This window comes from Furipterus horrens, unplaced genomic scaffold (genome assembly GCF_987537825.1).
Source record: "Furipterus horrens unplaced genomic scaffold, mFurHor1.1.pri manual_scaffold_3, whole genome shotgun sequence".
Lineage (NCBI taxonomy): Eukaryota > Metazoa > Chordata > Mammalia > Chiroptera > Furipteridae > Furipterus > Furipterus horrens.
Genome location: NW_028327173.1, coordinates 57511578 through 57526849, shown reverse-complemented (window position 1 = coordinate 57526849; position 15272 = coordinate 57511578). Strand labels below are relative to the sequence as shown.

At 35.0% G+C, this 15272-nt stretch overlaps 1 protein-coding gene across 1 annotated transcript in view; it reads right to left on the bottom strand.

The window, feature by feature from the left end:
* MIGA1 (mitoguardin 1) overlaps positions 1 to 15272 on the bottom strand; it is a 72370-nt gene that overhangs the window by 35909 nt on the left and 21189 nt on the right. The window contains exon 6 of the mRNA XM_090269641.1: positions 14543 to 14666. Within this exon, the coding sequence (XP_090125767.1) occupies positions 14543 to 14666 (124 nt within the window). The remainder of the gene's footprint in view (positions 1 to 14542; positions 14667 to 15272) is intronic.

Below are 15272 nucleotides of genomic sequence, written 5' to 3'. Positions count from 1 at the left end.
GAATTTGCTTGAAAGTAAAAAAAACAAAAAAAACCCTACAAGACAGTTCAGCCCTGGAATTGAAACTTTAGGCTTAGGACTATTCCTTTAAGTTGATGTAAGTGGGTTTTCCGCATGCCTCATTTTGCCATCACTGGGCACATTCTATTTTCTGTCACTTAGAAGACATCAGGTCTATTTTAACCTCAGCAGATTCTAGCAGAGATTCCAAAGATGCCACTCTTCTTTTAAAATCTAGGCTGTCCACTGTGGGTTTTGTAACACCAGCGAGAAGAGGGCGCCTGCCAAATGTCTCAATATCATCTGACTTCTATGTCAACACCTATTCTCCAGATGATTTTTAGCAATTTAAATATGATTTTGAACCTTGTCTTTTCTATAGTTTCATTAAAAAATGAAAAACTTCCTGCTGCCACAAGATAAGCTATTTTCCAAACAGAGTCTGCTAGAAAACTGTTGCTGTTCTTTGCATATCTTGTATGACTATCTGCCCCACCCATATTGTAGATCATTTTTAAATTCCAATTTGTTTAAAAATGCTATAGTATAGTTTGAGAGAGAGAAAAGGTGGAATATAAAATAAGAAACAACACAATTTCAGAACGTGAAGGACCTAAGATATATTTTCTTGATTTTCCTCTCAATGTACCTTAATATTGAAAAGAATAACAATGAAATCCACAGAAACAAAAGTAAGAAAATTGATCAGTTCTTGATGTGTTACGATTTGCAGCTTTGCCCATGTGAAATAATACATATACAGTAACAGCCTGCTACGGCGACCCTACCCAAATGGAGCTTTCCATAATTGATCACAACTGGTTTTCCTTATTCATCACAACTTCATATATGCCATGATTGGCCAACATAACAACTATGGTTCCTAACTCGGACATACAGCTGCCAATGCAAATGAGTAATAGGAGGAAAGAGAAAGGACTAAAAGCATTTTCTGCCTTTTTTCAGGATAAGAAAGAAGTGACTGGATAACCCAAAGTGTGGCTGAAAGTAATCAGGGTTAGGTCTGTAGTTATAGACTTTAACAGGGCTACTCAGAGCAGCTGATCACTCTGGACACTACACAAAGGCCCCTGGCCAATATGACAAATGGCAGTAGGAATCCAGCCCATATTCTGGGCCTGCATCTTCTTGGAAGGAGAACCTTTTTCTTATCACAAAGGTGCCCTTTCCAAGGGGCTCCATTGGCCTTTTTCCAAATCAAACAAAGGCCTTGTATGGGTGAGTGAAGGTCCTGGATTTAGAAATCAAAGCTGCTAAGATGTAACTTTAGTACAAAAGAGGCAAAGGCAAGCAGCAAGCTTTCCCTTGTTCCTGACACGCTGGCAATTTTCATTCTGCTTTCATCTCTGAACCGATTTTGACTCACATGTAATACCAATTAGACTTCACTTTGTAGTATTATTAAATACTTTGAAATTATAATTATAAGCCTTAATGCATGGGAGAAAATTACTAGGCCAAATTTCTCGTATGTTCCACAATTTGTGCTCTGTATATTTAGAGGTCTGAGAATACAAGTTAAGCCTGTAATTCATGTCACTCCCTAAAAATAAATCCTCAGGGAGTTTATCCTCTGGCCACAGTGACTGTGCACAAAAGGACAAGGACAGGGTCTTAGAGCGTCAACTCTGGGCTGTCTGACATCTGACTCAAGATGATAGGCTGAGGTATTTGCTCTTGCTGCCAAGCTCTTTCAATATTGCTACATGTTCTATTTGGATGCTTACCAAAAAAGAAGAATAATGGCTCTCTCATGGTCAGGAGATCCCGCTTTACAGCTTTTCCTATTTTCTGCCCCAGAGAATTTGTGGAATCAGTACAAGGCTGGAAAAATCTCTGATTTTCCCTTAGAAGATTTCTCACTGTATCAATGAAATCCTCTTCATAAAAGAGCAGAAAGAAGAATGGGCAAAATATTTAAATTGCACTGGGCAATGCTTCCAAAATCTCCTGCAAATATATAAATTTGATTGACTTCTTATACATCTCAGTGGCTCCTTTTTGCCTAAAGGTACAAAACAAGGACCTTCCTGATTTCTCTCCTGCCCACCTCTCCGGATTTCTTTCCCATCACTCTCTTGCATATATTGTGTTCCCAAGACATATCAAATGACTTATATACTTCCCTAAGCAGGCTCTATTATATATTTTCATGTGGTTCCCTCTGCTCGGAATGGCCTTTTCTCAATCGTCTTCCTGGTGGACGTTCTTTCTTTAGGTGTCACACTTGTGAAGCCTTCCTTGAGCACCCCATGTATAATCATAGCTTTTCTTTGGTGTTTCCATAGCACTTTCTAAATATATTATTACAGCACTTACTCCACTGAGCTACATAATCTTTTAAGGCCTATCTCCAAAACTACTATGTGTTGCCTAAAAGCAAGGATGAAATCTTCCTCACCAACCCTGGCTGGTGTGGTTCAGTGGATTGAGCACTAGCTTGTGAACCAAAGGGTTGCTCCTTCGATTTCCAGTCAGGGCATTTGTCTGGGATGTGGGCCACTTTCCAGTTGGGGTCACATGAGAGGCAACTGCACATTGATGTTTCTCTCCCTCCCTTCCCCTCTCTCTAAAAATAAATAAATAAAATCTTAAAAAAAAAAACTTCTTCATCCTTGTCTCCAGTGTCTTACATCATGTTTGACATATAGTTGGTAATCAAGTTCTCAATTATTTGCTAAATAATTCAGACCTAAGAGTCTATGAGTTCATTCTGTTAAAAAAAAAAAAAAAGATTATCAAGAGTACTAAACGCATATCTGAAATATGCAAAGCAATGCTCTTGAGCTACAAAAATTCCTGGTTTGTTTTTAAGTGCTAAATTTGTTTCTACACATCAGTATGAAAGAATCTCGAAGCCTTTTGCTTCAGCCAAAAAAACAATATTTATAAAGTTACGCCTTAGAAAGTTTCGTACTAATATTGCTGTTGCAAATACATACTATTCTTTATAGAAAATATAAGTATACAAACTATGAAGCCAAATTAGTTTTAGAAGAAATCTCATGAAAGTGCAGATTAATAAGACTGAACTTAATTCGTATAAACCATAACAACTAAATAATGTCCCCAAGAAAATGTGAGCAAGCTTTGTTGTTAATCAGATTTATTTTTACATTGGTATTAAATTAAGAATTTTGGTCCTGCCCTAATAGCCTAACCAAAGTAAGTAAAGAATAATCTTAAGTTTCTGAATGTACTAATATTGAAACAAACTCCCAAACCATGTAATGATGCATACCCTGTATAATATAATGATAAGAGAAGTCTATTGGAGTATAAATCATTCCTTGATGTTAGGTTTTAATCAATTTTCTACCAATCTCTTGCTAGTGTTTATGGCTAACTAAAGTCTAATTTTTACCAAAATAATTCACAAATTTCTATTTAATATGAAAGATAAATATAATTTTATTGTGTAATACTTGATATGTATAAAAATTACATATTTACCATAGATGTGTATTTGTAATCAAAATACTGAAGCATTTTGAATCTACCACCATTTGTAGCTGCTTTTCCAAAGTTTACAAAATTATTTACTTAAAATGAAAAATAATATAATCATGCAGAAAACAGTACTGTACCTATCTTCTTCTTCTTACCTGACACCCATGACATATGAATCATCATATGAATTATAAGAAGTCACAGATATTCAGATATTTCAGTATAAAACCACAGCAGATGACCAAAGATTACCCCATGTCCCAAACAAGATCTGTTACTTTTAGATTCTTAGGCTCTTAAACAGGCTGAGGGTACTTTAGTTAGCAAGTATGGGAAAGAATAGAAGTGGGAAGGAAAAATTAAAAGAAGGATCTTCCACTTTGTCAGGGAAGTTTAGGCTCTGAGTCTTATACTGCTTCCTAACTGCTTCAGAAAAGTAAGTTTGATTGGCCAATCAGACCAGAAGTAACCTATAAAATGGGTTTTAGCCCCTATTTCATCACATGTAAGGCACACCGTGTGATGGGGGGTATAGGAAGCATAAGGGTTGGAAGAAAAATAAAAAATAAGCATGTTATCTTCCATAAAGATGTGGTCTAGATAAAAATTCCAAACTAAACTATGATAAATTACTGGTGGCAGAACTAATAAGCATTCAGAAGGATTGCTGACAACATTCCAATGCAAATATCAACATTTTAGATACCAGCAGCAAAAAAACTACAAAATATAAATTTTAAAAAGATACCATGACAACAAAACTATAAGGGACCTAGGAATAAAGATATGCAAAGGTCCATGGAGAAAATTTGAAAAAATTATGAAAGACATAAAAGATGGAAGTAAATGAAGAACCATGCCATGTTCATAGATGAAAACATTAATATTATAAAAATCTAAATTTTCCCACAGGCTGACTATAAATGCAATATAATCATCCAAATCTCAAGAGGAGTTTTCATGAAACTTGGCAAGCTGTCCTAAATTTCACACAGAAGAGCAAAGGCAAAGAAGAGCCAAAGCAGTTCTTGAAAAGGAACATGGTGAATAGACTCACCCTGCCAGGTGTCAAGACTCATAAAACTATATAAAATTATAGTAATTAAGACACTGAAGCCAGTGCAGGAACAAATAAGCTAAAGATGCACATATAAGACAAGCTGACACATGACATATCAGTGAGAATAGAATATATTGTTCAATGAATGGTGCTGAGGCAACTAGTAATCCAAATGTTAAAAAACAGTGAAAGTAATATACATTTAAAAAATCAGCCCCTGGCAGATGAAAAACCTTAATGTGAAAAGCAAAACTTTCTAAAGAAAATAAAAAAAGAATTATCTTTATACCTTCTAAACAATACACAAGAAGTGCAAAGCATAAAGGAAAGATTGATAAACGTGGTAACATTAAAATTAAAAATCTTGGTGTAACACAAAGAGACATTAAACAAAATGAAGATATGAAAAGGAACTCTCATACACTGTTGGCAGAAGTTTAAAATGGCACAAACACTTTAGAGAGTGATTTGGTGCTATCTGCTAAAGCTAAAGACAAGCATAATTGATAATCCATCAATTCTGTATCTATAGCAGTGGCTGTCATTCTTGTTTGTCCATGATCTAAAGTAATAAATGCATTTTGAAGCCCAGCAGACAAAAATATATGAAGATATAAACAAAACAGAAGTTTCACAGTAGAAGTTTTATAAAACTACTATATATACAAATATATATGTGTATGTATTGTACAGGTTATGCATGTGTATGTGCATATATAATGTACTCACATATATGTGTGTGTATATATATATATATATATATACACTATGTATTTTTTTTTAAGTTGGCTGCAACTCACTAAACTAATTTCATGACCACTAACAGGTCATAGCCATTGATTTAAAAAGCTTTCTTGGAGGAATGCCTATCAATGTGCACAGAGACACATGCAAGCATGTTCACTGGAACATGATGTCTATAAGTATAGGTACAGGTTTATGATAACACATAAATAAGTAACTCTGGAAAAAGACAGAAACATAATCAATAAAAGGTTTGTAGGTTACTTCAACTATATCTGCAATAATATAGTGCATTATTTTAAAAATCTGAAGCATTTGTGGCAAAATGTTAGTATTTGATAAAACTTTTAAATTATTCTCTATAGTTTTTATGTTTGGTATTTCATTTTGTAGAGAACAAAAAGGCATGGGAACTTAAAACAACAACCACAAACCTTACAACTACAGAGGCTTGAGAATCTTCTGTACAGAGAAAGAGAAAAGGAATAAAGGTACCAGAAATTTCTGCAATATTTTATATAGAGAAATAGACTCATGGGTAGCAGCACTTTACATACTTAAGGATAAAATGAAAACAGTCAATCATACATTATATTTTCCTTATATCCTTTAAATCTTTTATTTTTATTGATTGATTTTAGAGAGAGAGGCACGGAGAGAGAGAGAGAGAGCACAAATCAAATTGTTGTTACACTTATTCATGCATTCACTGGTTGAGTCCTGTATGTGCCCTGACTACGGCTCAAATCCACAACCCTGACATATCAAAACAGTGCTCCAACCAACTGAGCCTTTCCTCATATCCTCTAAAGAAATTAGTTGGTCAGATTTCTACTTAAGTATAAATAAAAGTTCAGTCTTCAGTAATAAACTGAAATAATGACACCAGTTTATTTAAATGTATTGCAGAAAATCTTAACATCACCCATCTATCTATGTAGATATTACTTGAAGGCATCTTAAACAGATATGCACATGAGAGTCATCTGCTGAACTATGAAATACAAATGTATTTCTCAATCCCAAACCCAAAGTTTAAAATTCAGTCGATTTGGAGCAAAGCCTAGGAATCCATGTTCTTGAAAAGGCAACAAAGTTGATTCTGACTTGTTGAGACCTACAGACTTAAACAGTATATATACTACTGTGCAGCCACAGTATCAGACATTGAAAATAATGTAATTAAATAGTCCATCTTCCCAGAAGTTATTTAAGGTCTAAATATAAGAGACTGGATATGTAAATAATTATAATGTACTGTTAAAAGTAACTAATGCTATTGAGGAAACCATTAAACCTCCTACTTCATATTTCATATTGGAATTTCACTCCATTCTCCAGGAAGAAGCTATGCTGGTTTAACACTTAAAAGTTGTTCCTTCTCATTTGCTCCTCCCTGTGGGAAGAGTGATTTAGCTAATGCTGAGCACCTGAATAGTCATTAGGCAGAAGAAAAGAAGATAGTTACTGTTCACTACATAATTGGTGTGCAGTAGCGCACACTCTCTCTCTCTCTCTCTCTCTCTCTCTCTCTCTCTCTCTCTCTGTGTCTGTCTCTCTCTCTCTCTCCCCCTCGCTCCTTCTTTCTCTCTCTCTCATCTTCTCGATATAGGTCTAGCTAGGTCTCAAACCTATCATTTTTGTGCTGGATCTCCCGCTCCTGAACTGGCCAAGTGCTGGCAGGGTTATAAAGTAGGCAGAGAATCCTTATGCAGTGGGCAAGATAAGTATACTAGGAGTTTGCTCTGTACTTTCACCTCTTCTCCAAAGATTTTTTTTTTTTTTTTTGATGGTAAGTGAGGGAGTGTAGAAAGTTTTAACACATTATTCAACACAGCCATTAACAAAAAAAAGTTCAAAATGAAGTTAATACTATTTTATAATCAACATCTGACTCTTTTTGTGTTCACAACCCAGAGAGTCTGATGAATCTTTAAATGGTACCCATAAGAACAAAAAATGCCATTATTATGGAACAAAGAAAGGTATGAGAGTTTTCCTCTGGCTTGAAAAGCAAAGAAGAATGCACAGAGGAATAACTTTGAAGAGAGTTATGTTCCATAAGCAAAAAAACTGGTTTGAAGCATGTTGCATTATGCAATGAAACAGCACCAGCAAAAGAATGCAAAATGAAAAACAAGAAAAATTTACTAAAAACCTGAAGTTGATAATACAGTATCCCCTCACTTATCGCGGGTATTACAATCTAGACCCCACCCCCCGCAATAGGTGAAAATCCGCAAAGTAGGGACCTTACATTTATTTTAGTATTTATATATATTTTAAGGCTTTATAAACCCTTCCCACACACTTATAAACTGTCCTCAGTCCCTTATTAACCTTTCCCACTCCCTTATTAACCTTTTCCACACTTTTATAAACACTACTTATGTTCTTAAACATATTCTGCACTCTTAAACCTACATAACTTTAACAACATACGTATACAGTACCATAAAATCCCGCGATGTAGTGAAAAATCCGCGATAAATAATTAAATATAATATTTTTTAAAATCCCGCGATATAGTGAGGCCGCGATAAGTGAACCGCGATATAGAGAAGGACTACTGTACAATTAAAATCTAAGAGAAGAATTTCAGTTCTGGGAAAAACCTTATTTAGACTGACTGGAGTATATGGGAAAACGTAAAACAAGAAGGTTAGAAAGGTGGTCTGAGAGCCTGGCAGTGGCACGATGTGCGCTCTGTACCGAGAAGGTAACTCAGCAGTGTGCAGTGAGAACGGAGGCAGGCACGCGATTAGGAGATCACTAAATCCAAGCAAAACATAATGAGGTTGCAGAGGAAAGAGAATGAATGAGAACTATACTATAAAGGTGGAATCAATAGAATTTGCTAAATAATTGGATATGCTGGGAAGAAGGAGTATACCCATTATCATTTTTTGTTTTCCTATCCAGGGATTAAGGAAAGCCAATAACCTTAGCTACATCTCAAATAAATACTTTTGCAAAGTGTCTGTCCTTCAGGTGACAATTTTCTTTTCTAACACAGAGAAAGAGTGGATTTATAAAAACATCCTATTTACTTTTTTGAATAAATAACTTTACACATGGCTTAAATACGTTGTTTCAGGAAATGCAGATTTACGTTACTACTATGAGAAAAAATGTTAAAATTCACAGAAAAAAATGAACATTGTCTAGAGGATGATTGAGTAATATCACTCATTGTAAAACAAGTTACGAACATGTAACCTACCTCTAACCAGGCAATATAAAAATAGTCTTAGAACAGGCCTCATAAAAATTCTAGAATATAACTACTATACAACAACTGTTTACTATGTGCCTATTCTAAAATGATACACATGTTATCTCATTAAATCTTCATAATTCTACAAAGTTGATCCTAATATAGTCCTGCATCTTATAGCTAAAGAAGCTAAGTCTAAGAAAGTCAAGGCTTGCTTAGGTTTCATAGCTAGTAAGGGTGGTAGAGTCAGGATTTGAATCCATGTTTTGTTCTTTTTTAATTCTAAAGCCCATGTTCTTAACCGCTAAACATACTGTCTATAACTGAAGTTATATTGGAGATTTTGGGTTGAGACTTTAAAAATTACAATAACAAAATTATAAATTAACAATTGCAATTTAACAATTCCCTAAAAAACAGGAACTACAAATAAGCACAACACTGTAGATGCTGTTAGCTAGAAGAACTTTCACACTAATGGAAAATTACGCCAACGATACGTCAAGTCTCTGCATAAACTCCACGCTGTCTCACTCTGAGTTACAGCAGCAGGTGTATACAAAATACTCCAGAAAAAGAGTGGTGACCTAAATTTATCTCCCAATGCTTGGAGCAGCACAGAATGGCATCTATGAGTCATAAGCATCTAATATGTGTTATAGATAAAATGTGCTGCCCTCTAGTGATTTCAACACCTCTCATTTAATGCTGAACAGTCTCATTAGTGAAGAAGAAAAAAAAAGTCTTATTATTAGAGAACTAATTCAAATCTTCGTTTCACTTTATGATAAGATAAAGACAATAAATAACTATTGCTTAAGCCTGGAGTAAACTTTTGGTGTATAAGACTAAATACAGAAATATATCCAGTAATGATTATTCACTAATTACAATGGTTAAGGAAATACCAGGACAGAAATGACAAAAGACAAATTAGAGAATACAGGGTGGTTACACTTTATGCAAGTAGTTTATGTCTTAAAGTACCATTCAAATCCTGCCTTTTTCAAAGCTTTTTTTTTCCTCTAGGAATAAATGTAGAGAGGTTGAAGTACATCACAAGTATTGTACTATATTTCTTTTTCAAGGATAGTCTTAAAACACAATAAATGACTATAAAAATCTGCTTTTCTAAGAGTGCTTTAAAAACATGAAGTATTAGTATTAGTAGTAAGGTGTTTTGTATCACTATCACTTACTTCCCAAATATCAAAAATACTTCCTATTTTAACACAGATGATAGTTTGGCTTGAGTGCATTAGAGTGGTTTTGATTTTAGAGCCAGGATTCAGAAGATTCTAAATTTAACAATAAAAGTAAAAATAACAGCAAAATAATCACCAAAACTATATGAAGAAGTTCCCATGCATGTAAACAGTAGAATAGCTCACAAAATATTGACAGAAGATACTCAGAATTTATGGTTACCAGCTAAAGTGGTACCACCTAGAGTAAACATGATTTACAATTCACCAGGCCTATGAACTCCTTAACTAAGTGATACTTGATGAGTTTTTTAATAATTTTGGTGATTTGCATTACTTAAAATTTTAGCATAAAAGTGCTTTTTTGCACTGTTTCAAATTCACAAAAATTCACTTACTTAAAATTAGCTCAACAGAAACATACTCTATTTTCAAGTATATTTTATTGATTATGTTACTACATTTTCCCAATTATTTATTTCCCCTTTGCTCCCCTCTGCCCAGTACCCCCCTTCCCTCCAGCAATCCCACCCCCCTTAATTCATGTCCATGGGTCGTGCATGTAAGTTCTTTGCCTTCTCCATTTCCTACGCTGTTCTTAACATCCTCATCTATTTTGTACCCACCAGTTATGCTTTTTAATCCCTACACCTTTTCTCCCATTCTCCCCCTTCCCTCTCCCAGCTGATAACCCTGAAAATGATCTCCATACCTATGATTCTGTTCCTGTTCTGATTGTTTGCTTAGTTTGTTTGTTTTTTTAGATTCAACTGAATCTAAATTGATAGTTGTGAATTTGTTGCCTTTTTTATATTCATAGTTTTGACCTTCTTCTTTTTCTTAAATAAGTCCCTTTAACATTTCATGTAATGATGGCTTGGTGATGATGAACTCCTTTAGCTTTACCTTGTCTGAGAAACACTTTATCTGCCCTTTCATTCTAAATGACAGCTTTGCTGGATAAGAGTAGTCTTGGTTGCAGGTCCTTGCTTTTCATCAGTTGAATACTTCTTGCCAGTCCCTTCTTGCTTGCAAAGTTTCTTTTGAGAAGCCAGCTATTTTAATAGTCTTATGGGCACTCCTTTGTAGGTAACTCTCTGCTTTTCTCTTGTTGCTTTTAAGATTCTCTTTATCTTTGGTATTTTAATTATGCTGTGTCTTGGTGTGGTCCTCCTTGGGTCCAACTTGTTTGGGACTCTCTGTGCTTCCTGGACTTGTATTTCTATTTCCTTCAGCAAATTAGGAAAGTTTTCTTTCATTATTTTTTTCAAGTCAGTTTTCAATTTCTTGCTCTTCTTCATCTTCTGGCACCCCTATGATTCAGATGTTGGTACATTTAAAGATAACCCAGAGGTTCCTAAACTCTCTTTTTTGTTTTTTTTGAATTCTTGCTTCTTTTTTCCATTCTGGTTAAATATTTGTTTCTTCCTTATGTTCCAAATAGTTGATTTGAACCCTGGCTTCACTGTTGGTTCCCTGTAGATATTTCTTTGTTTCACTTAGTGTAACCTTCATTTCTCCCTTTATGCTGTTGCCGTACTCAACGAGTTCTTTGAACATCCTGATCACCAGTGTTTTGAACTCTGCATATTGATAGGCTGGCTATCTCTGTTTCATTTAGTTCTTTTTCTGGGGTTTTGTTCTGTTTTTTCATTTGGGCCATATTTCTTTGTCTCCTCAATTTGGCAGCCTCCTTGTATTTCTTTCTATGTAGTAGGCAGAGCTGCTTTGATTTCCTGTGAAAGGCCTCTATACATTGTGTGGGGTGGAGCTTTAGGTAATCACCAGGGCGGGGCAACCCTCTTAACTGATTTGTGGCTCTTTGTGAGGGGAGGGCTCAGAGAGGGGACTGTGCTGCTGACTGACTTCTATGGGTTTGCCCGGCACTTGCCCTATTTCCAGTCACTTCGCCTTGTATGCGACTGGTGCCCTTCCAGCTGTTGCCCTGGTGTTTAATCCAGAGTGAGTGGGTTTACATACATTGTAAGACCATGTGGGCCCTTTTATCGAAATTCCTGAAAATCCTTCAGGTGCTTCTCCTGCCCCAATTTTCATTGGTTTTTACAGCCAGAAGTTATGGGGATTTACCTTTCTGGTGCTAGCACGCTGGACTGTGTGGTCTGGCCTGGGGCTGGGATTGCTCACTCCCAAGATATCCCTCCCAATTTTTATCCACCACACGTGAATGTGGGACCGCCGTGCCCATTCCGCCACCACCTCTCTGCACCTCACTGTGTCTCTTTGGATCTCCGTGTCTCCACTCCTTCTGCCCATCTGAATGAATGTGGCTTCTTTAAATCCTTGGTTGTTGAACTTCTATACAGTTCAGTTTTCTGACGTTCTGGGTGTTATTTGTTGTGAGTTTTAGTTGCAGTTCCTTTTTGGGGTTGTGCAAGGAGGTGAAACATGTCTTCCTATGCCTTCATCTTGACTGGAAGTCCTAGAAACATACTCTATTTTTAATATTTTTTCTGGTAGAAACACTACCTTTTTATTTTGTTTTAGCAGCTTTATTAAAATATGATTTACATACTATAATATTCCCCTTTTATAAGTGAAAATTCAATGCACTTTAGTAAGTGCATAGAGTTGTGCAATCATCACCATAATTCAGTGTTAGAATCATACTATATGCTTTTCAAACTGTTATTAACTTCACCTATCAAAGTAATCAAATATCTCATTATAACTAACAACTCAAAAGATTTTTGACTCTGCTACTTAAAAAAAAAAAGATGTAACTGACTTTCAATAAACATTATTTTCTAAAAATAATGCTAAGACTATTTAGACACACTAAAAGAATCATGCTGAGGAAGATTTAAACTGTCTTTCTATAATCTTGTCTACAGCATTAACTTGGCAAACTAATATAGACAGGACAAATGTAAAATTAAGTACTGTGTATATTTTGAATTCCAAATTAGTGAAGTAAGTTTTGCTGTGGTTCTACTATTGTCAATAAAACCTGACACATGTGTCTTCCAAAACTAAGATGATTTGAAAGGGAGTGTAAAACCAGCTATGAATACTTAGGACAAACACCTACCTACAAGAAAGCTCAGCATTGGCAATATTTCCAAATAAAATGTGAATTGATATTAACCTCTCTTTCAAAAAAATTTTACATTTTTGTAATTTACTATTTAAGTAGATAAATACACATACATTTTAATATATAATAAAGAATCCCAGGATACCTTTATGATCAAGATAAAAAATGTAAAAGTGAAATCAGTTTAATTTATAGACGGTTGAACAACAAAGTGTTTAAACAATTTTTGGTGAAACTAATATAATATTGCAACTATATTGAAAAATATTTTTTTCATTTTTTAAAATAATCATCCTTGGTGACCTAAGGTAACTCTAAAGGGTCATGTCACAGTTCTCTGACTCTGGCTCCATCCACTTTAAGATGTGATATTATAATCAGTAATATATATTTATCAGCTTCCTGACACAGAGCTCCCAAAACCCTTGAAACACCTGAGAGATGACGGGTGACAGGAGCATCTTTTATTATTTATAATAAGCCCCTTTCAAACATACCTGAGTTTATGCTAATTAAGTGACTCTTGGAGGATGGGAAATAGTTGCCAAGGAAACCTACCATATGATTAGAAGACTGGAACTTTAAGCTCCATCTCTGACTCCAGAGAGGAGTGGGGCTGGAGATTAATGACCAATGACCAGTGACTTAGTCAATCGTGCCTATGTAGTGAAGCCTCTCTAATTAAAATAAACTGCAAGGTCATAAAGCTTCCAGGTTGGTGAACACATCCAGGTGCTGGGAAGGTGGTGTGTCTGGGGAGGGCATGAAAGCTCTATGCCCATTCCTCATAACTTCCCTATGCCTGTATTACAAATGAAAATTTTTACCTAAATTCAAAATACATAGACACATAAACAACTCAAAATGCAGCCACTTTCAGTACTTTATGTTCAGAAATAAATGTGGAAAAACAACACTCCTTAAGTATTTGGGGTTTTTTTACTAGAAAACAATTCTCCTCAATAAAAAGACTCAAATTATTTTTTTTAAAAAGATGTAATATAATTTTGTCTTATTTCATTCTTTGGAGCATTTAAAAAAGTTGAGGAAGCAATTTTAATCATTCTTTCTTTGATGACTTCACTTAAAAAATCTCTTCAAAGTTACTTTTTATTTAAGTTAGGAAACAAAGACAACGTTATATAATTATGTATCAACTAATTACATCAAAATCTAGCCTGTGCCCTAGTTGGTGTGGCTCAGTTGGTTGGAGTATTGTCCCATAAACCAAAAAAGGTCATGGGTTCAATTCCCAGTCAGCGCACATGCCTGAGTTGCAAGTTCAGTTTCCCATGGGGGCACGTGCAAGAGGCAACTCATTGATGTTTCTCTCCCTCTCTCTCTCCCTCCCTTACCCTCTCCCTTAAAAAGAATGTTAAAATAAAATACAGCCTGCAATTAAAATGAGGCCCAATAAATACGACTACCTAAAATATTATATTTTAAATGTATTTAATGAATAATGCACATTTCTGAGGTGGTGTGTCTATGTCCCACATATATATATATTTTCACCTCCCTCTGGCACTTTAACTGAATTTCTTCCCCTTAGAATGTAATTGTAAAATAATGTCACAATCCTACCTACTATAAGCACTTGAATTTATATCTTAAAAGCACTCAGTTCACTTGAAAAATAAAACTGAAAGAAAAAACAATATGATAGAACATTTTTCTTTTTGCTATTTCATAAAACATACATAACTGTATTAATACACTGAAACAACTAATTACAATAATACTTTAAAAATCACACATTTAATAAAAACCATGTAAAACATCCATCTTACCAATATCATTAGCAAGAGAATTAGGATCAGATGCCCCTAGGGTAGCTTCAAACTCCTCTTGGAGACGATACGCTCTCTGCAGCAGAGCTTCAAGTTTATGGATAAATTCAGTACTAATAATATCCTACAAAGAGAGCAAAAGCACATACAGCAAATATTATATTATAATGTTAAACCTCAAAACATTTTCCACTTTTAAATAAAAGGCAGAGGAAGTGAGAAATGTAAAAACACTCCTGTTGAGTGCTGAGAGTACTGTGACAGAAGTCAGGAGGCTTGGTTCAAGCTGAGTCTTTGGCTAAATTATCTCAGTTCTCAGGGAGTCAGTTTCTTTATCTGTGAAATTGAGCTGGACTGATCAGGGATTCTTAAAGCAAGGTCCCTGGACCAGAAGCATCAATATTATTTGGGAACTTGTTAGAAATGCAAATTCTCTGGACCTACCTCAGCCCCACTGAATTAAAACCCTGGGGGTAGGGGTTCTCAAATCTGTGTTTTAACAAGCCTTTCCAATGATTCTGATGCATACGAAAATATGACAGTCACTACTTTAGATGATCAGTAAGTACCAATCCAGTTCTAACTCTATGTGATTTTTATGAATATAATGGAACTTAAACCCAAAGCACAAAACAGACTTTAAAAAATTATTTTTTATATCATATCTGCTTAATTCTATACATTCTTAGAAAATAAGAAAACTGAATAGAAAAATCCTAATAAGAAACAG